The 26,769-nt window shown below is 39.5% G+C and overlaps 2 protein-coding genes across 3 annotated transcripts in view; both read left to right on the forward strand.

Annotated features, from left to right (window-relative positions):
- The window catches only part of LOC127787853 (uncharacterized), a 122,210-nt gene that overhangs the window by 40,200 nt on the left and 55,241 nt on the right, over positions 1-26,769 (forward strand). The gene's annotated exons all lie outside the window — the stretch shown is intronic.
- LOC127787856 (uncharacterized) lies at positions 5,819-8,833 on the forward strand. Its single transcript, XM_052315900.1, has 5 exons — positions 5,819-6,356; positions 6,923-7,111; positions 7,233-7,343; positions 7,432-7,862; positions 7,974-8,833. Exons 1-5 carry the CDS (start codon positions 5,864-5,866, stop codon positions 8,613-8,615), a joined length of 1,866 nt encoding a protein of 621 aa, XP_052171860.1. The 5' UTR covers positions 5,819-5,863; the 3' UTR covers positions 8,616-8,833.

A 26,769-nucleotide genomic window follows, 5' to 3' on the forward strand; every position in this document is an offset into this window, starting at 1 on the left:
GATGATGGGGTCTAAGTTTCAATGAACTGGAGTGCGAGGTGTGCCACTAGCTAGTAGAAAAATGTTAGAAGCATAGGGAATCGACCTAGAATAAGATGGATAGTATTTGTAAAGACACGATCTAAAGAGAAAGAAGCGTGTGATGTCTTGAATGAGGACGGTGTGTCTTATTACGTCTAGGTACAGGGTCATTTTGTGAGTTGGTAAATGAGACGAGCATTATGAGGCTCAAGAAATAGATTAATCTCAATGTCCAGGATCGGGTCATATTTGTAATTGCCATGAGGATATGGTTGGGTTGCATAGTAAGAGCTATTCGATGTGTGAAATAGACATGGTAAACTTGATGTATGTGCATTACCTATATGGTGACATGATTACCAGCATTGATGAGAGACCTAGGTGACGGAATTTGTACCTATGATTTAGTGTGCCAAGTGAGTTTGGGGATTCAAAAAAAAAAAAAAAATGGTGAGAAAGGACACACGAATAAGTTATGCCTTGCGCAAACGTATGGAAACCTGAATCATTATTTGAGATTTAAAGTATCATTTGAAAAAGAATCCTTGGAAGTTTTGAGGTCCGGTTGTTTATAGGAAATTATTGGAGCCAATTAACGTGATTTGATTTGGGATCTTCAAAGATAAATTGGTTTGGGATTTTTGAGGAATTTTTTTAAAATAATGATGTTTTAAGGACCATAGAGAATCTAAAGGGTCCTGATGAAACTTTAGAGTTTTAGGAAGAAAAAATTCAGTGAGGGTTGGGATACCGTAGGTGACGTAAGTACCTATCTGCTCAAGATGGTAGTGTGACTATATAGAGTTGTCTCGATAGCTGTAAGAACCTTTGGCGTGCTTGAGAGAGACAAGTAGCGGCAGAGGTGAGAAAGTGAGTGAGAGAAATACCAGAATGTGCTCTCGGAAGATTTATTGGACCTAATTCTTAAATGATAGGTTTGAAATTGCCATTAATAATTTGAGGTTATCTGATGACTAGCTATGTGTGCCTTGACTGAGGACGTAAATTATCAGGTTTTGAAAGAGGTAATAATTACGAGCCGATATTTAATGAATTATTAAACAGCTGCAAAAGGCTGAAATAATTATGATTGATACACGATTAAGGATACAAATATATGAATGAGACATTAGAGTACCAAAAATATATATATATAACATTCATTATATATGTTCAATACAATTACAAGAGATCAAGCCATACAAATTCTAAAAAAAAAAAGGGAGTTAAACCCCAAAATGTCGCTAATACTCAATACTGAAGACGACTGCCGAAAATGTCAGGTCCAAGCTCATCGACGTCGTCATAGAGAGGCTACTGGATACCGCTAGTCTCGCCAGGGTAAGATAGAGTCTCTGGTAAACTAGGGAGTGTGGCATGATCAGGTGTGTTGGGATATTCAGACCACTGGCTACCGCTAGTCTCGCCAGGGTAAGGTAGAGTCTCTGGAAAACTAGGGAGTATGGCATGTTCAGGTATGTTGGGATATTCAGGCCACTGGCTACCGCTAGTCTTGTCAGGATGGAATAGAGGAAAAGTCTTTGGGAAGCTAGGAAGCGAGACATCCTTTGAGATAATAGGATAACTAGAGCTCCCGAATGGATTTGAATCATCAACGGGTAGTGATCCATGCGAAATAGGACCGGAAATGTTAGCAAAGCTCGGGTCAGGTGTAGGAATAGGGTCTGGATAAGATTGTGGTTGAGACCAATTTGGAACCAATTGAAGATACGCATAATGGTTTGCAAATAATAAATTATGCAATAAAGATACATAAGCATGCAAGTCGACAACCTGTTGCTGGAGATCAACAATCTGTTGTTCGAGGAAAAAAATATGGGATACACAGCCAAAAACAGGATCTTGAAGCCGAGCTAGAGCTTCCATAATGAGTGAAAAGGCTGCCCCAAGTCGGTCACCTATCGAAAGTTGGGTCAAAATTTTGGAAGCATTACTCGCACCAAAGACTTAATGAATGGCAGAAAAATGAAAAGATGCATCCTCATGGCCAAAATAAGGGGCAAAAACATACAATGGGGTGCATCTCCTCCTTAGGATTTTGAAAGTACCACATGAAAACCTGGGTCTTGACATGGATTTGGGGTATTAGCTAGATCTAATTAGATCTGGGGACAAATCTAATGGGTCAGATCTAAATGGATGTTATGGATCTAAGTGGATCGGGTCAAATTAAAATTTAAGATCTAGATTGGAAGATTTCAAAAATAAGGCTAGGAGGGAAAAATGGCAAACCTAAAAAGAACAACAATGGACACTGGCGGGTGCAAGCCGATTGAGTGATGGCGACTGATGGCGAGAGAGATCCAGTACGCGATGATGGCGGCAAGGGGATCGGAGGGCCGATCGATGGTCGGAGAGGGATGCGAGTAGCGGCGGAGGCGACCGGAGGTGGCTTCGGCGGGGTGTTGTGCGCAGGAAATCAAGGCCGCGGGGACGCTGGCTGATGGTGATCGTGGGGCCGGTGGAGTTGGCTGGAGGCGGTCGCGGCGGCTACGGTGGTGGCCAGGGTGTGCGCGCAGCGGTGGGCGTTCGCGAAAAGAAGAAGAAGAAAAGAAGAAAATAAAAAGAAGAAAAAAAATAAATAAAAGAAAAAGAATAAAAAAAATGTAGAATTTTTTATGGAAAAAAACATGTTTTATTATTCCGAAGATGTTGGCAAGAAGAAAAAAAATATCCGAACAAACGAAAGTTGAGTTCAGGACTATTCGGATATTTATAATCTCAACCTTAAGTTTCGAAGTATGGAGCAACATAGATAGGTAATCAGGTAGGTTTTTCCCTAGTTATTCAACTAATCTTGTGCTAAATATCGAAGATGAAATTTTGAGATTTATAATATATGGCAAATTTCGAAGACAAAATTTTTTGTAAGGAGAGGAGAATGTAATATCCTAGCATTTTGAGAATAATAATAATTAATTTTATATTTAAAATATTTTTGACATCAATTAGAAAATTATAATTGAGAAAACTAATGGGCTTAGAGTTAGTGGGCTAACTTGAAAAATGAAATGTTAAGTAAATGGGTTTAGAGTTAGTATGTTAAGTTAAAAAAAAAAAAAGAAATGTTAGGTAAATAAGCTTAGAATTAGTGGGCTAAATTAAAAAAAAATGCTAAGTAAATGGGCTTATACTTAGTGGGCTAAGTTGAGAAATGAAAGGCTAAGTAAATGGGCTTAGAGTTAGTATAGTGGGCTTAAATTTATGGACTAAATGAAAGAATAGTCCATTCAAAATAAGATTTAGTTGAAAAATAATTAAAGTAAAAAAATAATTAAAGATAGTGGGTGAAATAATGGAGAAATATGAAGACAAAGTAGAATGTGGACAAATAATCAAAGATAATGGGTGAATTAATGGAGAATGTGGGAGACAAAATATGGTGTGAATAAATAATCAAAGATAATGGGTGAATTAATAGAGAAATGTGGAGACAAAATATGATGTGGACAAATAATCAAAGATAAATGATGAATTAATGGAGAAATATGAGAGACAATGTAGAGTGTGGCCAAATAATCAAAGATAATAGGTGAATTAATGGAGAAATGTGGAAGATAAAGTAGTGTATGGACAAATAATTAAAGATTATGAGTAAGATTTAGTGAAAAATAATTTTAAAAAAAATGATAAAATAATAAAAGATAGTGGATCACTATAATTATACTAAACTTAATTCAACCTCTATAAATAGAGAAAACTTGAAATGTTTGAGAACTTGAATTAGAAAGATAAAGGTTGTAAGAAAGAAGGATTTGAGAGTAAGAGAGAGATTTGAGAAGGAGAAAAAAAGAATATAGAGAAAAATATAAAAAATTTCTAAAAAATCCTATAGGTTGGGTTTAGTAGTTCGTGTGAAGATTTGTGACAAAAGGCATTGTTGGATACGTAAATTGAGACTTCATCGCAATATAGAAAAAATACCGAATCACTCCCCAAGAATGTAAGTTATCTTCAAAAAATTTCTTTAAAAATTTCATAAATATTAGAATGATATTTTAGAATTTTTGATGGTGAAATTTGAAGAGAAATGCATGATTAGTATTTATTTTGGATTTTTGAAGGAATAGATGCTTGAAAATCAAAGAGAAAATAAGAAATAAATAGAACATGGATTTTAAAAATTATGAGAAAATTTTTGGGGCTTAGGAATATTGTTTTAGGAATTATTGTGAAGAGAAATTGAGAAAATTTTATAAGAAAGTATTTATTTCATAATCTTGAGGAAATAATAGGAGGAAATTGGAGAAATTAAAAAATTAGAGAAAAATTAGAAATCTGATTTTCTTAAGTAATTATGATGCCAGGGTACGTCAAGATTCATAATCGAGTACAATTGGAAGTCCGACGCGAATTTTGAAGCAAAATTATGCTAGGGGCAAAATTATCTTTTTACAAGATAAATGATACTATTCAACTGGATTTAGTTTATGAAAATGGCTTGTAAGTGGTTTTATCAAAAATCTGATTTTATGTAAATAATTTTATCATGTTGTCATGCCTTGTTATGAGTATGTGATGTAGATTGCATTTTACATGTTTTGATTTATGAAATATGCATATGAGCATGATGAGATTCACGGTCATATGTTGCATGGGTTTGGGATTAGGTACTGGCGCCGTTGCTTTGCTAAGGGTGCACCCATACACCCCGGTCTGGCAGGGAGACTGGAAAAATGGCGGGTAATCTTAAGGTGCAGTCGACCCAAACATGAGAGTTATGATATTATATGCATTGCATACATACACGAGTATTAAATGTTTTGTTTCCCTTATTTAGATGATTTATCATCTAACTTGAGTTTTGTCCCTAGAATATTCAAACGTTCTAGATGGAGATTGTAGCAGAAACGAGGATGAATAAGGCATGAAATGGCACTTAGCAAAGTGCATGATGAGTTATATGATCAGTTGAATGTATGTTATGTAGTTCATGTATTTAAATTCTGCTACTTGAAATTCTGAACGTTTTGAGGAATAATGATGTAGAACCCTATTTAAGGTTAACGTTAGTTGAGAACTTATGTTATGTATTAAGACATGTTGAGAAATTTATGTTCCCGAGATGTAAGCACTGAATTATGATTAATGTTATGATGTTAGGTTCGATTCTAGCTTCCGCATTTAATATTTATGATGATTCTCCTTGGAGATAAATGAATGGAGCTTTTGGGATTTATTTAAAGAGTGATATGATTTAGCAATAGTTTTTTTAAAAAAAAAAATTATCCCAAAATTATCCTGAGTTATAATGTGCTCAGAAAACGGAGCATTACACTTTAGACTCGGAGAAGCCAATATCTAGAAGAACATGTTCTAAAGTAATTTTGAGAGTGATGATAATGGAGCTTGTACTCGAAGACAAAATAGGATTTACGCTAGCATCTAATTAATCAATGCTTGATTGGCTTGTGGCTAGGGGCGGATGCAGTGGGAGGTTTGGGACTGGGCATAGCTATGCTTAGGAGTTTATATATTTATATATATATTACTATTTATTATATTTATTTTTACTATTTAATTGGTGGGGCTAAAGCCCGTGCCAGCCCCCCTGCTTGTGGCTAGCTTGTGCATGATAACTCATGCAGTTGCATGGGTCGTGAAACACGCCGCATCATGCATCCGACATTTGGACTGGATTGGATCATCATCCATCCTCTCTTTGTTTAACTATTCTTTTCTTCCCAAACTAACATCACCTTTATTCTTACTGTTTTCTCTTTTCCATCCTTAAAACCGCACAACAAATAACAACCTTCTACGTAGTACTATGCACAGCACACCCCTTCATGCAAGCTAGCTGCACCCAACACAACCAAGAATGGCCAGCACCGGCGCCGTCGTCAGCCGCTCAGCCGCTTATGCCGCGGCGGCAGATCTGAGGCCCGAATCAGTGGCCAAGCTCTGCGATTTTTGGAGGCGGGAGGGCGGCTCTCTTCCCTTCGACGGGAGAGGCAACACCATCCTCCATTTCCTCGCCATGCACGGGAATACTATGGCGTTGAAGGAGCTCGACGACAAGAAACTTATCCTCCCCAGCCAAGATCTCTGGAAAGCCAATCACCGCGGTGACACCCCAATTCACGAGGCTGTCAGGTTCGGCAAGGATGAGTTCGTGAAGAAGATGCTGGATCTGGACGGGAACTTGGTCTCGACGCGCAATCTCAAAGGCGAGACGCCTCTCTACGTTGCTACCAAATGTGGGAACAAGAGGGCCTTCAATCTTCTCAATCCCAGGTCCCGCAGCGACAGAGAGCTCGTTCGGCAAGACGGCCGCACTGTTCTTCATGCCGCCGTCAACGAAGAATATTACAGTAAGTATTAATTTACTGTATTTTGTTTTACGTCAATATAAATATATAAATGCATGAATGCCACGCACGAGCAAGTATCAAAATGACATTATTTATTATATCTTATTTATCAACCAACTAGAGTGGGAGAAACAAGGTGGGCTGATCATTCAATTTTTGAGATTGATGAAGATTTTAGAGCTGATCACTATTTGATTATATTTTGATTTTAGGATACCATGCCTTTATATAAGTGGTAAGTGGGCTGAAAGGTCAGTATGGATCAAGATGAAACCTTGTGAATATTTGAATTTGATCTTCTAGATGAATTGATTTAGCCAACTATACACTTGGGCTTGAGCTCGTCTTGGTGTCTCTTTGGGTAGCCTTTAGACCTTGATTCTCAAATTAAATGTGAATTGTGATGAGTTTTTCTTTTAAGAAGTGAGGAAACTCATCAGAGATCAAAATAATGCATATTCTAGAGGTATTAAAGCATATTTTATTTAATTTAAAAGTAATTAATGCAAAATAAATAAATAAATAAGTATAGGTTTAATCTGAATAATTATGGGTGCAATGGACAGATCTTGCGATTAAGATATTGACGTTAAAGCCGGAACTGGCAAGCGCAAGAGACGAGAAGGGCACGACGGCACTCTATCTACTGGCCCTAAAACCGTCGTCGTTCCAAAACGGGTCCTCTTACGCCCTAAGAAATCTTGGCTGCTGGTCCTCTGTTCCCTTGCAGCTTGTTGCCATTCTCATCTACATCTGTAAAGTCATAATTATCAGTAAATTTATAGTGCTTAATGAATTGATAGAATTAAAACTTCAAAATGAATTAAAAATAAATGATTTCTCTCATAATTTATATATATATATATATTGGAGCAGGTTTGCCTACAGTGATTGGTTACGAGAAATTTGATGGCACTGGGGAGGAACAAAGTAGAAACCAACTCCCTACCACGTTAAAGCCGTCTTTAAGATTAAAACTAATCAAAGGTCTGTATTTATTTTATTATTTATTAATAATTTGCTTTCCTTAATATATGAATTAGTCTTTAAGTGACGAATTTGTTTTCTACTGCAGCGTTCACAGGCTTCATTAAAGTGTTTCCATGGCTGAGAAAGTGCGACGAAGCGAAGCAGAGGCACGCGTGTGCCATGAAGCTGGTAAAAATGCTGATGGATTTGGAGGACGACTGGAGCAACTACACAGGGCGGAGGAACCCTCTGATAGACGCCGCCAGGAACCGCATCATCGAGCTGGTGGAGGCCATCCTGGCCAAGTTCCCCTTCGCCGCCTACACCTTGGACGGCGACGGCAAGAACATTGTCCACATCGCCGTGGAGCAGAAAGACAGGGTTCTCTACGACTACTTGACCTCCATTCCCGCCCACAAGGACATGCTCACGGACATCGACAAGCACGGCAACACTGTCCTGCATCTCGCCACCAATGTCGGCTCTAGCCCCGGAATTCTTCTCAACCAGATGACCTGGGACGTTTGTTGGTTTAAGGTGAATTGATTAATAATGCCTATATATATATATATCGTGTCAATTATATATGGATTTCACAGAATCTTCCTATTCTTCTTCTTCTTCTTCTTATCCGGTGCCCGCCGGCAGCGAATATTCTACGATTCGCTGCCTCATTTCCAGCAATACAAGAACGAGGAGGGGAAGACGCCAAAGGAGATGTTCAAAGAAAATCACTCGACCCTGCAAGAATCGGCGGCGCAAGCCATCAAAGACATGAACAATGGGCTAATGCTGGTGTCGACTTTCATCGGCACCGTCAACTATGCCGCCCTCTTCACCCTCCCCGGCGGATACGGCCAGGAGAAGAAAGACACAAAGACCTATGGCAAGCCGGTGCTCCTCAGCAAGGAGGAGACGAAATCCGAACTCACCCACTTAATGTGGTACCTCTTGCTCTCCCTCTTCTCCTTCCTAATCTCCATGACCAGCATGCTCTCGATCCAGTTGTCGCGCTTCCGCAGCAGCGACTTCAACATCGCTCTGCCGCTGAGGTTCATCGTCGCCATGACGGCGCTGTTCAGCTCGGCGGTGTTCACTTCCTTGGCGGCGTTGGCGGCGTTTACGCTGGATCGCCTAGAGGTTAACAACCACTGGTTGTTTGGCCCGGGGATCTGCGGCATGGCGCTTTTGTATTCGGACACTATCAGCATCACTGTGATTTACATGTATTATGCCTTACGCTATTCGTTTCGAAACAAGGGGCAAGAGATCTTGGACCTGCTTATTTGATTCAAATGTTTAGGGCACCAACCAACAACATGTGGAAGGAAAATGTGCTAATCTTATCATTTTTAGGCAATTGTTGATTAGAAGAGAGACTGGTGACCACTTTGTTGTAACATTCAATCCCTCCATCTTATTCGTTTTATTCTACTATTGTGTGAGTGTGTAATTTTCATTTAACCAATAAGTCTACATTGCAATGCAAAGTTTATGTGAAAAATGTAAAGAATCAAGCTTTATATATAAAGCATATATAGTAAGTCCACATGCAAACACAGGATAAATAAATAATGAATGTGAAATAATTGTGACTCAAAATTCTACATTTATGATTTCAAATTTGACTGTGATTATGAAGTTGTCAAATTCGATTTTATGTGAAATTTATCTTATCTGAAATTTTTTTTTTCCCACGAATCATTTTCTAATTAGGATATATAATGTAATATTTATCCATGAATAATATTCCTTGAAAGAACTATAATATATAGGACCGTGCTACATATACATACAAGCTTACACACAATCACACAAGCGTAAAATGATGAAAAAACCCCACTCATTTGCCATCTCCTTTATGCTCTCTCTCCCCTGTTCGCAGCGGATGAAGCGATTGGGCTTCATCGTGGATGAAACTCGATTGACACGAGGCGAAGAGGATGCAGTGGCAAAGCGACAACGATGATATGGATGCATCGACGAGTTAGCGACGACAAGAGGCGAGGCAGCCATGGGAAGGGGAGAGAGAGGAAATGGGAGGCGGCCAAGGATAGGGGTGGTGAATTTGTAATGGGTGAGGGGTATTTTTGTTATTCCAATGTGTGTTTGTCAACCTATTTGTCAACCATTTTATACAAGTAGTATTTTCCTAATATATATCAACCAAAAAGTTCATAACAATTCCCATTCGAGGATAGATACTTTTGCTATCGTGAATGGTATCCTATCTTTGGCACTTACTACAAGATACGTTCCATTATGCGGCCCACCACGCTATCCATGACATCTTTTAGCCAACGATTGTTAGTCTGAAAATGGATACCAAAATGGGCAATATATCATCCAATATTGTAGAGCTTTCAATCCCAAGCAAGGAACAGGTGTGAATTTGAGAATATTATCAGCTTTACTACCGGAAGAAGGCTGGTATTAATTAGGTGGATGCTTTAGACTCGGAGAAGCCAATATCTAGAAGAACATGTTCCTAATTAAAGTAGTTTTGAGAGTGATGATGATGGAGCTTGTACTCGAAGACAAAATAGGATTTACGCTAGCTAGCTTCTAATTAATCAATTAATGCTTGACTAATTGGCTTGTGGATAGCTTTTGCATGATAACTCATGCAGTTGTATGGGTCGTCGTGAAACACCCTGCATCATGCATCCGACATTTGGACTGGGTCTATTCTTTGTTTAACTATTCTTTTCTTCCCAAACTAACATCACCTTTATTCTCATTGTTTTCTCTTTTCCTTCCTTAAAAACCACCCTACAAATAACAACCTAGTACGTACTATGCACAGCACGCCCCTAACTCCACCTTCATGCAAGTTAGCTAGCTAGCTGCAGCCAGCCATGCACCCAACACAACCAAGAATGGCCAGCGCCGGGAAGGATGAGTTCGTGAAGAAGATGCTGGAGCTGGACGGGAACTTGGTCTCGACGCGCAATCTCAAAGGCAAGACGGCTCTCTACGTTGCTGCCAAGTGTGGGAACGAGAGGGCCTTCAATCTTCTCAAAACCAGGTCCCGCAGCGACACAGAACTCGTTCGGCAAGACGGCCGCACTGCTCTACATGCCGCCGTCAACGAAGAATATTACAGTAAGTATTAATATACTGTATTTTGTTTTAAATCTATATAATTAAATATGTAAATTCATGAATACCACGACCAAGTATCAAAATGACATTTTTATACTTGTCTGTAAATTAAATATGTAAATTCATTTGTGATTAGGTTTTCTAATTTGTCTTTGATTGTGATTTCGAATTTGATTGTGATTATGAAGTTTTCAAATTTTATTTTATGTGAAATGTTATCTGAAAAAATATTCTCATAAATTATTTTCTAATCAGGATATATAATGTAATATTTATCCATGAATAGTATTCCCTGAAAGAACTATAATATATAAGACCGTGCTACATGTATTGTAACACTTGGCTTTTCTCTTACTGAGCGTGTCACTATCCCAAAATATATATAAATTATTTTTTTCTTTCTTTCTCTGTACATAACTTAACCTTAAGTACCGCATTCCAAACAAAACCCCCAGCAAAACATTAAAGATACGGGAGCGATAATCGAAACCTGATATAGTACATAATCAATTCACTTTATTTATAACATAAGAATCTGTACCATAGTTAATATCATATCTTTAATATTGAAATACATAAATACATGGAGATTCTATAATGTTCTAATAAGGCTAATCATCAATAAAGCATCAGCTAAAATATCTCTGAGACAACTTGTTGAATCATCGGTCACGCTATCACGTGTCGTCATATCTCAACCTGCTCATTGCCCTAACTGCAAGTCTAAAACTAGAACGTGAAATGTTCCAAGGGCATAACCCATTAGAAGATGAACCTTCTAGTAAGGGTCCAAAACATATATACCAATGTATGATGCAATAATATGAACAACATTTGCCCTTAATGTAACTTCCCTGACCCGTAAGCCTGGCTAGAAATCCTAGGCAAATCCCGAACCTCTGCAGGATAAGCCTAACGTTATTCCCTCAACTTCCTTAGGGAATTACGGCTACACTCTGCGGGCGACATCCCATTCCCATACACAAATATCAATATGACAATAATATCGTGCCATACAATTATCACGACTTTCCAAACAATATGACAAAATTAATATTGCATTCATAAATAGCATGCATATAAACAATCGTCTCATAAATATCATATAGGATAGGATAACTCACAAAACCATGTTTAGGATAAAATTACTCACATTTTGAGATAAACTTGCATTTTCTTGAAAAGCGTGCATCGTCTCGATATGCGTGCCCGACCTCAATTTTTGTGTCAACCCTCAAAAGTTGCACCAATCACATCATCTCGATCACCTCAATCATAAAATAATATTTAATCACTAAATATCCTCAATATTCCATTTACTTCATTTTTCCTTCATTTTCTTTCATTTTTCCTTTTCGAAAATTCCAATAAATACCTTGGGATTATTTTCTCAAATCTAATTTCACAACAATTCATTATAGGCTATGAACTTCAAAGGACAAATACTGAACTTACTCGGATGTTGCGTTTTCACGCAAAACGAGGCTCTTTGGTGCTAAAATCGAGATAACCAAAAGCCCAACTTGAAAACTAATTGCACACACTTCAAGATCTCGATTTATCAAGATTTTACAAAATTTTTCAGCAAGCCACGCGCCCACACACGCTGAGAGTGGGAGAGAGAGTGAAGTTCGGCGCGTGTACCTCACGCGCTGGTCGTCTTTTTTGGCGCCGGTTAGCCGGCGATGCTGGTTTTCTCCACCTCATTATTCCTCTTGATGAGTCGATCCTGATGGGCCTACTTGCTGCTCGAAATGATGGCCGGAAAGGCCTCAACCGGAGGCTCGAAGCCTCGGTCAGGCGGTCCACTCCAGATTCCGACGAAGCCTCGATCGGCCTTCAAACCTCACCCAAAACCCTCGAAATTCTCCAGAATAACACTACTACTCATGGGCAACAAAAGCCCTATGATTTGAACTCCCAATTTGTTCATTTTCACCCTCGATTTGAAGGTTTAAACTTCTAAATTTTCGGCCACTTCGTGCACTATTTATAGGCGATCATCGAGCTTCAAAATGGCTTTGGTCGCCTTGCCCATCACCTTAGGAGGATAAACCTCCCCTAGATCGACCTTGAGGCTCCCTTATCCGACCATAATCTCGATTTGCAGGTATCGACCAATATTCGGCCGAATTCTTTGGTCGATTTTTTGCTTTTTCAAGCCACTACGATGGCTTTTGTCGGGCAATCTCTTTACAAAAGATGCTCCCCCGACCAAGCCTCGTGCAACCCTATGGGCAAAATCAGCCATGGCCAACCAGCCATGTGCTGGTCATTGGCCAACTTTGAAAATTACATTTTGGCCCCTCAACCTTTGGCTATTATCACCTTAGCCCATTTCACTTAACCCCTGAACTTTCCAATATTGCCATTGAGTCCCTCAAGTCCTAAAACATTCATTTCATCTTTGAGAATTCCAAAAAAAATATTATTTTAGCATCCTTCTAGCAATTTCAAAAAACTGCACTTAGGCCCGAATATTCGTTTTGGCCTTATACCTCTTCATTTCTTCCTGAAACCACTGAAGGGTTGTTCCTTATGAAAAACCGAAGCCTTCTCAAGCTTCCGTTGACTTCCGAGAAGTCGTCTATAACAATTCGGTATTGCAGCCTAATTGGCAGCTGTTATTTTGCTGTACCGAAAACTGTTCCCGATCTGATTTCTTTCTGCACCATAAATCCTATCTCGGGGTGCTCGTTAATGTCACATCATTTTCCTTTAACATCTTGACTCCAGGGCACTCCCGACAGTCGATTTGGTCATCCATATGATAATAAATTACTGTTATATCCTCAATTTATCCTTAAATTCCATTTTTGCCCCAAGATAAATTACCCTTGAGTCCTTTATAATTTCTTGGATATTACATTCACCCCTACTTAAAGAAATTTCGTTCTCAAAATTTTCATCAGACCTTTAAGGTAACTAAGACATAACATAGCTCATTACCTGAATACCTCAAATCAAACATCTATTTGATCCTTGACAAACACCTCGGTTTGCGTTCCTTACACGTCTAATGCTTACAAGCATACCGTGTCATTCAGATAATTTCCTGTTGTGGCTCCTTTCAGACGACCACACATCTTTCAATCATTTTAGGCACGCACATTCTACCCCGAAACTTTTAAGAATACCTTTTCGCATTTCAAAAATCATAAACCTTGGGATGGCCATATCATCATTCCATAGACAAGTACACTTGTCAACCACACATGCCTTCCGTATCTCGTTCACCAGATCCAACTAAACGACCAGGCTAGCCATAAAAATAGACGATTCCCTTCGGCACTACCATCATAGTCGGCAGGCTAACAAGCCTCCAACTTCATCTGACACTCACAACTATCCACTAGGTCCTGCATTAGGCATCTCTCTACCACGCACCCGGTGATACGAAGTAGTGCAATCATAGTCTTTAAGGAACTCCATCAACCGTCGCTATCTCTCGTTCAGCTCCTTCTGTGAGAACTCATATCTCAGGCTCATTGTGTTTCGTGAGCACATTAAAATGTCCGACCATTCCATTTCGGTAGTGTCTCTATAACTTCGAGAGCACATACCACATTTGCTAACTCCAAGTCATATATCGGGTAATCCTTTCTGTGCCTTGGCGTGAGCCGCACGCCATCATTTGGTCATGTTGCACTAATTATGCAACCCGATCCTTTGAGCTATCATAAACTCTTACTGCACCCTACAGGTTATTCTTATTAGATTCTTCTTATGAGTCATATTATGGACATAACTATTCCAGAATGTCCTACCACTATCTTTTGACAATAGCTTGTCGAAATATCTTATTTTGAAGCATCTTAGTATTCTATTTCGAAACCTGATTCCCAAAAATTTCATTTCGAACCCTACATTGCTTCATGTTTTGGAACATAGGGTCGGAACTATAAATACCCGAAAAGCCCCGAACTCAACTTTCTTGTGTCCGGATAATTTTTTTTTCTTCTTGCCAAAATCTCTGGAATAATAAACACGTTTTTTCTTCATTTTTTTCTTTTTTCTTTTTTCTTCTTCTTCTTCTTCTTCTTCTTCTTCTTCTTCTTCTTCCTTCCTTCATTCCTCTGCCGACCCTGCGCGCGAACAGCCACCGGTCGCCACCACCTTCGATAGTCGCCGCTGCCCCTTCTACAACCGCATCTAACGCTTGCCCCGCCATCGGCCGCAAGCCACCGTGCGGCTTCTCCGCACCACAACCGTCGATCACCATCTCCGACGGCCCTCCGTCGACTAGATCCGGCCATCGCCACCGCTGCTAGCCACCGGCCATCGCCCGGCTTCCCTCAGCCACCACCACCGTCTTTGCCGCTGCTGCCAGATCTGGGTCGATCCGACCCGACTCGGCCCGACCCGACTCAATCTGCTTCAGGTTTGACCCATCCTTATTTCGACCCATTAGATCTGACCCATATATGTTCCTACCCATATCTGATTTGTTTAGATTTAGCCAGATCCCAGATCTATCATGCCAAGGCGCAACATGCCATGGGGCAACATACCAAGGCCCTGGTCTCGATGCGGTGCTTGTGTAGTCTTAAATAGAGGATGTAGTTCACAGTGCATCTTTGCTCCTTACTTCCATTGTGAGGATGGTATTGCTCATTTTGTCGCCATCCGCGATGTTTTTACTGTCAAGAATGTCGTCAACATCCTAGCTTCGCTTTAGGTCAGCGATCGATTTTGGGCTTTCGATACACTCCTCTTTGAAGCTCAAGCCCGGTTTCAAGATCCTATCTATAGCTGTATATCTCACATTCTTTCCCTTCAGCAGTAGGTTGGTGAGTTGCAAGCTTATCGGGCTTACTTGCAGGATTTACTATTTGCATATTATTCTTCACATCCCCAGCCTGCTCCTCAACTTGATCCAAACCCGAGCTGGAATTTCAATCTTCCTATCATTCCAGATGATGCCCCTTATCCTGGTTTCTCAGAGGCTACCTTCCACCTTACCCTGGTGAAGCCAGCAGTAGCCAGATGCCACCCCCAAATGACATCGATGAGTTGGGACCTGTCGTGTTTGGAAACCGTCGTCCTCACTGAGCATTGGCATCATCGTCAGTTTTATGGTTTGCCTTTTTCCTTTAAGTAATTGTACAGCTTGATTTCCTGTAACCGTTTGAACATATGGAATGAATATTATGCTTTTGGCACTTTTAACGTTCCATTCCCTTATTTTACCCTCGACTGCATACTGATCATCAAATACCTCAACCTCTTATATCAATCGAGATAAAAAAACATCGGCTCTTAATTATCACCTGATAATTTACATCCTTAATCAAGTCACACATAGCTAAGCATCCAATAACCTCAAGCTATCATTGGCCATTTTATCATTAAGAAATAATCCCGCTAAATCTTCCGAGAATATATCTTTCCATTTCCTAATTCTTCTTACGGCTTTTCATTGACTGTAGTGCCCATACTATATCTCGACAGGCTCCTTATTTCCATAACTTGCTGACATCACTCAGCGATACATCACCTAATTTTCCCATCAAGGCTACCTAGACTAACTGTCTAGCCATACGAGAGTTCCAATCTCCAAAATTGAAAAATCTCGGATCCTCAATCAATTTGGGTCTACAGCTTCTCCTACTGCGACCTATTATCTTGGCACATCTGTCATCATCTTGATCCATTAAAGATTCGCACAACCTTCAAGATATCAATCCATAGCTATGCTACTAGCTAGAGCAGGTAGGTACTTACATTACCCACGGTACTCCCATCCTCGTTGGATTTCTTTCTGAAACTCCAAAGTTCCATTACAAATCCCTAGATCCTCAATCGATTCTTTCAAGGAAATTCCTCCGGAATCTCAAACCGATCTATCCTCGAAGATTCCAAATCAGATCACGATATCTGGTTCCCTTTATCTTTTAAGAACTCGATTTCCTTTGCCATCACGGCTTTCTATCCATCATTCATGACGATGCTTTCAAGCTCTACTCATCGGTTTGACTATCGACCACTTTACCTAATTCTGTAGGTTCATTTGGCACGTAGTCACAGCCTCTGTTGACTAGGTCTCCTTATCATTCCTTTAGGGTCGATACTACCTATCAAGCATCTCTTTCATTTTTTTGGTACCTGAACTCTACTTTGAGTCAAGATTACCATTTCAGAACTCATCGGTCAAGCCTTTGGACCAGTCATGCTCCACTACCTGAAATCTCATATCAAGAATCCATTGACCCTCACATTTCGTTCTTCAGATCCGATTGACTATCGGCATCCGACCATTAAATTAGTTCTTCGTAGGCACTACTCTTTCCGTCAGCCAACACACAACTATTATTATCACCCCCATCATATGGTAGGCTTGCTCCTACATCATACGTCGACCCTCACATGGGTACATCCCGGCTGAAAACTGCACGGTCTTGTCGTAGTCCTCTAAGAATTATCATTCGTTGTCGTTGCCCTGAGTCTAACTCCTTCTGCAAGAACATTCTTCCTAGGCCCTCATCATGGCCTGGTGATTCCATCACCTCATAGGTAGCGCCTACACGGCTCACGAGCATGCATCTTTCCTATCCATTTCATACGTCATGTAGCTTTCCCTTTGAGCCACCCAACACTTCCATCTCATGATCCCATTGCCATACTAGACATCGAGGTATTCTATCCCTCGAGTCTTGGACCGTTCGTCATGTCACCTACTCCTAAGATGACTACGAACCCCAATGCAATCCTTAAATAGGACACACAGTCCATATTCAATCCATCCCATTTAGATTTTCGAGGCTTCCGACCTCGATTAATCATAGCTAATGGCACACCTCACATCTTAGACCATTGGGACTTAGATCTCCCCTACAAGGTACAGACCCTACTGGGCTGCCCCAGATCTTCAGCATCTTATTGTCTCCTCGGTAGTTCACTAAGCAACTTAGACCCTGGGTCCCAGACCCATACCGCGAGACAACCAACTAGCTTCCTCGGTACGTTGATCATAAGCTCATCACAAGTCTTCTGCCTTGGTCCCTAAATCCACATCTGTCACTGCTAACACCAACCAATAGTGTCGTTATGCTGCTAGGGTTTCTTTATCCCGTCTTTGCGAGTCATATCGGTTGCACCACTTTAAGCTCATCAATTGAAGTACTCACGCGCCATTATTTGGCCATCTTTGGCCTCTCATTCGTATCAATCCGTGGGATCCCATATCTTATTTTTGAGATACCAAATGATCCTCGAAAATCTTATCATTCGATCCTAATTTGTCAGCTAAGCGTTATCACATCGGACTAATCATCACTGATCTGATCATCTTTGATAACCGCAGTTACCTCATCTCTCATTGTAAGGATTTTGACTAATGACATCAAATCATCAGTCTCTAAATCTCTCGGATCCATAATCACGGTTATCGAGTCAACCTTACACTCGAATCATTTCATCGGATCCTTATTCCAATAACTAGATCTTTCCACTCGAACTAGCTTCTATAAGGAATTCTACTATTCACTGGAATGGTAGTCATCTACTGAAATAGTGTTTGTTCGTGAATAGTACACTAGGTAAGTTCCCAGGAAAGAGAGGTGGGTCACAATGGACGCACTTAAATACCAAGTCTTTCCTAGACATGCACTTCCACTACAACACACTTATCCAGTAACCGTCAATACCCAAATCTTACAATGGCTTTACTTATCTAGCCACACGCGACCTTTTCCTTAGGTTCGCTCTAATATCAACTATACTAGAGTCACTTACGGCTCAAACATTTCCTATATCCTTAACAATTCGCTCTGATACCAACTGTAACACCCCGTTTTTCTCTTACCGAGCGTGTCACTATGCTGGGGCCCAAAATATACATAAATTATTTTTTTCTTTCTTTCTCAGTACATAACTTAACCTTAAGTACCGCATTCCAAACAAAACTCCCAGCAAAAAATTAAAGATGCGGAAGCGATAATCGAAACCTGATATGGTACATAATCAATTCACTTTATTTATAACATAAGAATCTGTACCATAGTTAACCTCATATCCTTAATATTGAAATACATAAATACATGGAGATTCCGTAATGTTCTAACAAGGCTAATCATAAATAAAGCATCAGCTAAAATATCTCCGAGACAGGTTGCTGAATCATTGGCCACGCCATCATGTGCCGTCATATCTCAACCTGCTTCTTGCTCTAACTGCAAGTCTAAAACTGGAGCGTGAAATGTTCTAGGAGAATAACCCATTAGAAGATGAAACTTCTAGTGAGGGTCCAAAACATATATATGAATGCATGATACAATAACATGAACAACATTTGCCCTTAATGTAACTTCCCTAGCCCGCAAGCTTGGCTAGGAATCCTAAGCAAATCCTGAACCTCTGCAGGATAAGCCTAACGTTATTCCCTCAATGCCCTTGGGGAATTACGGCTACACTCTGGGGGTGACATCCCATTCCCATGCACAAATATCAATATGACAATAATATCGTGCCATGCAATTATCATGACTTTCCATGCAATATGACAAAATTAATATTGCATTCATAAATAGCAGGCATATAAACAATCGTCTCATAAATATCATATAGGATAGGATAACTCACAAAACCATGTTTAGGATAAAATTACTCACCTTTTGAGATAAACTTACATTTTTTTGAAAAGCGTGCATCACCTCGATATGCATGCTCGACCTCAATTTTCGTGCCAACTCTCAAAAGTTGCACCAATCACATCATCTCGATCACCTCAATCATAAAATAATATTTAATCACTAAATATCCTCAATATTCCATTTATTTCATTTTTCCTTTCCGAAAATTCCAATAAATACCTCGGGACTATTTTCTCAAATCTAATTTCACAACAATTCATTATAGGCTATGAACTTCAAAGGAAAAATACTGAACTTACTCGGATGTTGCGTTTTCACGCAAAATGAGGCTCTTTGGTGCTAAAATCGAGACAACTGAAAGCCCAACTTGAAAACTAATTGCACACACTTCAAGATCTCGATTTATCAAGATTTTACAAAAATTTTCAGCAAGCCACGCGCCCACAGGCGCTGAGAGTGGGAGAGTGAGTGAAGTCCGACATGTGTACCTCACGCGCCGGTCGTCTTCTCCGGCGCCGGCGATGCTGGTTTTCTCCACCTCTTTCTTCCTCTTGATGAGTCGATCCTGATGGGCCTACTTGCTGCTCGAAAGGATGGCCGGAAAGGCCTCAACTGGAGGCTCGAAGCCTCGGCCAGGCGGTCCACTCCAGATTCCGGTGAAGCCTCGAACGGCCTTCAAACCTCACCCAAAACCCCCAAAATTCTCCAGAATAACACTACTACTCATGGGCAACAAAAGCCCTATGATTTGAACTCCAATTTTGTTCGTTTTCACCCTCAATTTGAAGGTTTAAACTTCTAAATTTTCGGCCACTTCGTGCGTTATTTATAGGCAATCATCGAGCTTTAAAATGGCTTTGGCCGCCTTGCCCATCACCTTAGGAGGATAAACCTCCCCTAGATCGACCTTGAGGCTCCCTTATCTGACCATAATCTCGATTTGCAGGTCTCGAGGCAAGATTTATTTCACCAAAAGAAATCGAATCAGAGATAATTTTTGGTACAACTATGATTCGGTCAGAAAAACTGAATGGTAGTAAGGGACTTCCGGGAAGTCAATGAAACTCTAAGTAGGTTCATATTTAGCATAAGAAGAAACCCTTAAGTAGTTTCGGGATGAAACAAGAGGATTTGTAGTCAAAACACGATCTTACGTATGTTCGGGCCTAACTGTAATTTATTAATTTTAACCTAGGGAGGTCGAAACAGTGGTTTTTCTGAATATTCGAGGGGTAAGATGAAGGGTTTATAAGTTATAGGGCTTAGTGGAATTATTCGATAGCTTAGGGGCTTCAATTAAGGGCCAAGGTGAAATTTGGAATTAGAGGGGGTCAAAGTGCAAAAGTTTAGAAAAGATAGCCATGGCCATCGCTGACCAATGCCATTTCCATCGCTGGCCAACCCATATTTGAAGTCGGGAGGGTCATTTCTGAGGCCAGTAATGGGCCCCACATCATGGTGGTTTGATTGGGATCGAGCATGGCCGAGAATGGCCATGATTTGATGGGGGTGTGGCCGAGCATGGTATTGGATTGCCAAAAAATCAAGGAAGGGGTGTTCTTGGTAAATCATAATGATTTGAGGTGATCTAGGGTCGTATCATGCCATTAAGAGCTTGGATTTGACTAGGCATGGCTTGGGTTGGCTAGAAATCGAGTATAGATACAGGGTTTGGGGTGACCAAATTCTTCAAAAATTAAACTTCAGAATCGAAGTGTTTGAGGAAAAATTGAGGGAGAAGCATATGGGCTTTTGTTTCCCATGTGTTGATGAGCAATTCTAGAGAGTTTGGTGAGATTTCATCAAGATTTAAGTGGGTTTTGAAGCCTTGTCGGAAAACAGGCATTTTGCAGAGCCGGACTAAACTATGCCAAATCGAGGCATTTTTCGATGGTTTTTCGGGCCAAGAAGATTGCCATTGGGATCGACTTGAGAAGGGCTTCAAGGTGGCATAAGAAAATTGGGCATCAGAACATTAATTGGTTGTAGTCGAAACTGGAGAAGACGATCATCTCGTGAGGGCGCGTGGCCAATTGGTATTTTCCAAAAAAATTGTAGAAGTTTGAGAAAATTATTTTATGAATTATGGTGTTAGAAAATTTGGAAAAATGTTTGAGAAGATATTTATTTTGGAATTATCAAGGGAACAATAGAGAGAAAATTATGAAAAAAAATAGGAAAAATGGATTTTGATATTCTTTTGAATAAATATGACGTCTAGAGATCGTTGAGGCTCGAGGTTGAGTAAAAGTACATTTTTTTTGAGATTTTCTACAAGAATTGAGGTTGGCACAAGAATCGAGTTGGCTTGAGATATGTTTATGGTTAATGAGAATGTAAGAATTGATTTATGATCAATGTTAAGATGCTTGGTTCGATTCTAGTTTCTACATTTAATGTATGTGTTGATTCTCTTTCGAGATAAATGTATGAAAATTTTGGGATGAATAAGAGCAAGGTAGTTAAAATCGGGATTTTAAGTGGGATCGAAAAAGGGTCCATAAAATCGGATCGTAAAATTGAATTGTAAAATCGTAAGATTTTAGAGATAATTAAAAATACCCTTTAATTTTTGTAAATATATATTTACAATAAAATAATTTTATAGAAAATGAATTAATATCATTTAATAACCTGATTATTCCTTATTATAACTCAAAAGATAATGTTTCCAAAATATAACTCAAAAACTAGTAGGTTGGTATAGGCAATTTAGAGGCAAAACATAGGCAATTTAGAGGTAAAATATAGTTTAAAATTCTTTAGAGGATGCTTCCAATGTCTTCCATCATATTTAAGTTACAATTTTTACTTGATTTAACATTGATTAAATCAAGTAAAAACTCGATTCAGGGTTGGGTGGTCCATTAATTAATTACCTGTTTGTCTTAATTTACTTATACAATCAATGTTAAATCAAGTTTCAATTTAGAGGCAAAATATAGCAATTCGTTGCATAAGTTTCAATGTCAGATGCTATGTGACATTCAGACGTTGGAAACATCCTCTAAATTACAACTTAAATCAATGGAGGTCTCTAAATCGTAAAATCGTTTGGGGGTCTTTAAAGCGTAAAATTGTAAAATCATACACATAAAATCGAGATTTTATAGGATTTTACCTCAAATTAGATTTTACATGGGATTTGAATCGTTTGGGGGTTTTCAAAGCGTAAAATCGTAAAATCGTATACATAAAATTGGGATTTTAACAACAATGAATAAGAACAATGATATGGTTTAGTTTTAGTAGTATTGAAAGAAAAAAAAATATTATCCCAGAATTGTCCTAAGTTATAGCGCGCTCGAAAAACGGGGCGTTACAATTGGTATCAAAGCCAATATTTATTCAGAGATATAGGAAAAGTTTTAAGTGACTCTGATATAGTCCATATTAGAGCGAAATGTTATTTGGAGATTTAGGAGAAGTCTGATTTGGAGACTTAAGAGGATCTAATTCAATTAGACCCAATTAGTAGAAACCCCAAGTGAAGACTTAGGGGAAAAGAGACTAATGGTTCGTAAGACAAAATCCTTACTTAGAGATTGAGGATTGTCGGTTGAAGTTTTAAAGGTTACTAGATTTAAGTGTGGTATAGTGGAGTGCATGTCTAGGAAAGTTCTGGCTAAGGAAAGACTTGGTATTTTACTGTGTCTGTTTGTGACCCACCTTTCTTTCCTAAGAGCTTACCTGGTGTACTATTTATGAACAAACACTATTTCAGTATACGACTGCTATTATCTGTAAATAGTGAAAGCCTGATGGAAGATGGTACAAGCAAAATGATTTAGTTATTGAAGTTAGGATCTGATGATATGATTTGGGTGTAAGGTTGACTCGGTAACCATGATTATGGATCCAAGAGATTTAGAGACTTTTGATTTGAGATCCTTAGTCAAAATCCTTACAAATGAAAGATAGGATAACTGTGATTATCGAGGATGATCGAATCATGGATAATTAGTTCGATGTGACAGGGCCTAGCTGATGTGTTAAGGATCGAAGGATAAGGATTTTCGAAGATCAATTAGTGTTTAAGAAATAAGATATGTAAATTAGGGATCCAACGGATTGGATCAAACGAGAGGTCGAAGATGGCTAAGTGATGGCACGTGAGTTGCGTCAATTGATGAGGTGATAGTGGTGCAACCGATGTGACTCGTAGAGACGGGACAAGGAACCCTTGCAACGTGACAACACTACTAGTTTAGTGTTCACAGTGAATAGATCTGGATCTAGGGACCCACTGCAAAGGGTTGATGGATGGCTTGTGGTAAGGTACGAGAGACTCATCAACCAAAGCATCATAACAGATGGCATGGGAGACGATTAGACGCTGAAGATCTGGAACAAAACAATGGGGTTTATACCTTGTAAGGGGTCCAAGTTCCAATGAACTGGAGTGCGAGGTGTGCCACTAGTTGGTGATATGACTATGGATTAGTTGTGAGAAATCTTTAGGATAATCATTTATGAAAATAAGAAGGCTGTTAACATGTGGTACAAGCACTTGCGGTCGATGAAAAACGGTAAGAAAATTGAGAAATACTAGGATGTGTTATCGGAAGATGTATTGAAATTGTTTCTTAACAAATAAAAACTGCTATTAATAACTTTAGGTTATTTGATGATCAACTATGTGTGGCTTGATTAAGGACGTAAATTATCAAGTTTTTATGGGGTTAATGCACGCTTTAGAAGAACGGGGCATTACACTCTCTCTCCCTTGTCAGCAGCGGATGAAGCGATCGAGCTTCATTGTGGATGAAGACTGATTGGTGTGAGGCGGCGAGGATGTAGTGGCCAGGCGACAACAATGACGAGGATGCATCGACAAGCCAACGATGGCGAGATGCGAGACAACCATGGAAAGGGGAGAAAGAGGAGAGGGGAGGCGGCCAAGGACAGGGGGTGTTGAATTTGTAATTGGTTAAGGGGTATTTTTATCATTCCAAAGTGTGTTTGTCAACCATTTTGAACAAGTAGCATTTTCCTAATATATATTAACGAAAAAGTTCATAACAATTCCCATTTGGGGACAGATACTCTTGTTATCATGTATAGTATCCTGTCTTTGCCACTTACTACAAGATACGTTCCATTATGCGACCCACCACAATATCCATGACATCTTCTAGCTACAATCTGAGATAGCTCTTAACAGATCTCAGTCATATCCATGACTAGTGTTGGTGGCAGTTTCTTTCCAAACCGAGAGAGGCTCACAACATGGGTTTCAAACCTATGCCATAAACTCACACCTCTTTTTTTACTCCCTTTTTTTACCACCCACAAGTTGCAACCAAAGACTATGTGGGTTGGGCACCGTTACTCTTTCCCTCTTAGATTGGGCCCTTGCTAGATGCTTGGGACAAAGTCGCTTATTGTAATGCTTGAAATTCAGTTTGCAAAAATTATGGATAGCTAATCAAGAATAGTTCTATAATTATCATGGAAGGTAATTTTAGAAATGAAAGGATTGCAATGAGATAATTGGTTTATACTTATAAAAGTGTTTTCGAACATTAAGTTAACAAATTGGGGGGGGGGGTGCCCTCCTTTGTTTGGGTCTTAAGGAAGAGATTATATGTGGCAGGCTCTACACCATGCTGACCATAGTACCTAAATTGTATATCATTAATACAATTATTTTCTTATTAATTTTCAATTGGACTTTTTGCAAGATTGGAATAAAATTTGGCTATTGCTTATGGGTAACATAGAATGAGTAGTCTAGATAGATGTAACTAGCCCATGTTTGTAATCCATTCTCTTAGGTTTGTACCAAAGTTAATGGATTCAAACTCTGACCAGTTTATGGTTCTATCAAGAGAAAAATCTTGAGTTAGGACTTCAAAATATAGAGATTTGTGTCAATCATTTTGAAATTTTTCGAGTCCAGGTGCAAGTAGAGGTGATAGAGTGCATTGATTTTGTGCTCTTTTGTTCTAGCTTTAGTTTATTTAGAAGATTAGGGTTTTTGTAAGGGCTTACTCTCAGATATCCCGCTAGCATAGGAAATCCGAAAGGAGGTCCCCACAAATTGATATAGATATGACTCAAAAAGATTACAATTACAATCTTGCTCACTAACCACTACAAAAAATCCAGCTTTTAGCGACAGGAAAATCCGTTGCTAAAACTAAAGTTATGGAGGTTCAGAGTCGGGAGGAAGAAGAAGAGCACAGGAGTAAGAAGAAATCATTTCAAATGGCATAGAGAGAGGGAAAACAGTTATGTCTCATTTATATATAGATTTGTCTGCCTGGCCATCGGATCATCCTACTGATGATCTGCCCTAGATCCAACGGCCGCACAAAAGTTGTGGGGCCCACATCATGTGTAGGCGCCCCTAAACAGTAGGGACCCTTAGAAAAGATAGCATATATGCAAAACCCAATTAGAAGCTTCACACATAATCCTTGTTATTAACAACGAAAGCCACACTCATACAATCTTACTCATAGACATATACATTAGGGTCCACACCCACCATATCCCTTCAGGGGCACAACTTAGAACATAAACAAGCGTAACTTAATATTACACATCACAAAACACCCCATAAGGATCTTTTGGTTGAGATGACTTTGTACACAATTCTACCCCACGGCTCCAACTTCACTTGACTCGCCCACTTCTTTAGCTTTAACATTACCTGGAATGATGCAAGCAAATATGAGCCACAAGGCCCAGCAACTATAACTGAAAAAAAATGAGTATAAGAGTCATGGGTATCAAGAGGCAAAAGAATCATGACATTTAACTTACTTTCACATGGTAACACAATGAAACATACATTTGTGCTTATATGCAATCTTTTTAAAACCATAATCATGGGACCAAAAGCCAAAATCATGGGACCGAAGTCCATATCATAAACCTAGGACCAAAGTCCATCTTTGTAACACCCCACCTTACATAGGCGCGTCACTATAAGGGAATTCATGGGAATCTTTTTTTTTTTTTTTTAAGTTCATCACACGCAGTGTATCAAGAAAAACCTTCACATGCTTCAACATGCTCGACACATATGATGGCTGGCACACACGGTGATTTTAAGAACAATCTTCACATGCAGATAAGATCCTGAAAACCCCAGTCTTGCCCATTTAACTAACAAGATCAATAATCTTAAACTAAGCGAGACATAGTATTACGCAACGGATATAGTAACATCAAATACCGTGGACTGCCACAAGGTTCATACATAGTGTTTCCACACCAAAATACGTATTACAATGTTACAAAATGATTACAACACTATCATGCGATCGTTCATACATATATCAAAATAAGTACTACCGCGTCAAAATGATACAATAGCTAACATATTAAACACCGTTGGCCCTCAACTGGTCGCGTCCTCGCCTTCGTAGCAGTCACTGGCTGGAACGTTGAATGGTCCGGGGACATAACCCAGATAAGATAATAAAACATCTAAGTGATGGCATGATACAACTTACTGAATGCAAGAAACATATACGAGCATGGCATATACAGACAACAACGACATGAAACACTTCTAACTTGAGAAATCTCCTTGGCATACTCAATCGCCCGTGAAAAATCCATTCCACACACCTTTGGGGTTGACCTTGTCGTGACATACTTAATCCACGAGTGTCCTTTCGTGTCACCCGATCACAGGGATTAACCTTGCCCCATTCTCACGAAGACCCCATCCCATCCACCACGGACATAACAACGACACGAAAATCAATGCCTCGATGATATGAAAAACCACA

The sequence above is a fragment of the Diospyros lotus genome, chromosome 13, assembly GCF_014633365.1.
Source record: "Diospyros lotus cultivar Yz01 chromosome 13, ASM1463336v1, whole genome shotgun sequence".
In the NCBI taxonomy this organism is placed as follows: domain Eukaryota; kingdom Viridiplantae; phylum Streptophyta; class Magnoliopsida; order Ericales; family Ebenaceae; genus Diospyros; species Diospyros lotus.

Excerpts from the sequence above, each read along its gene's own strand:
- LOC127787856 (XM_052315900.1), top strand. The coding sequence starts at position 5,864 with ATGGCCAGCACCGGCGCCGTCGTCAGCCGCTCAGCCGCTTATGCCGCG. Across the intron at positions 6,357-6,922 it reads CGTCAACGAAGAATATTACA|ATCTTGCGATTAAGATATTG; the intron begins GTAAGTATTAAT and ends TGCAATGGACAG. Across the intron at positions 7,112-7,232 it reads TGCCATTCTCATCTACATCT|GTTTGCCTACAGTGATTGGT; the intron begins GTAAAGTCATAA and ends ATATTGGAGCAG.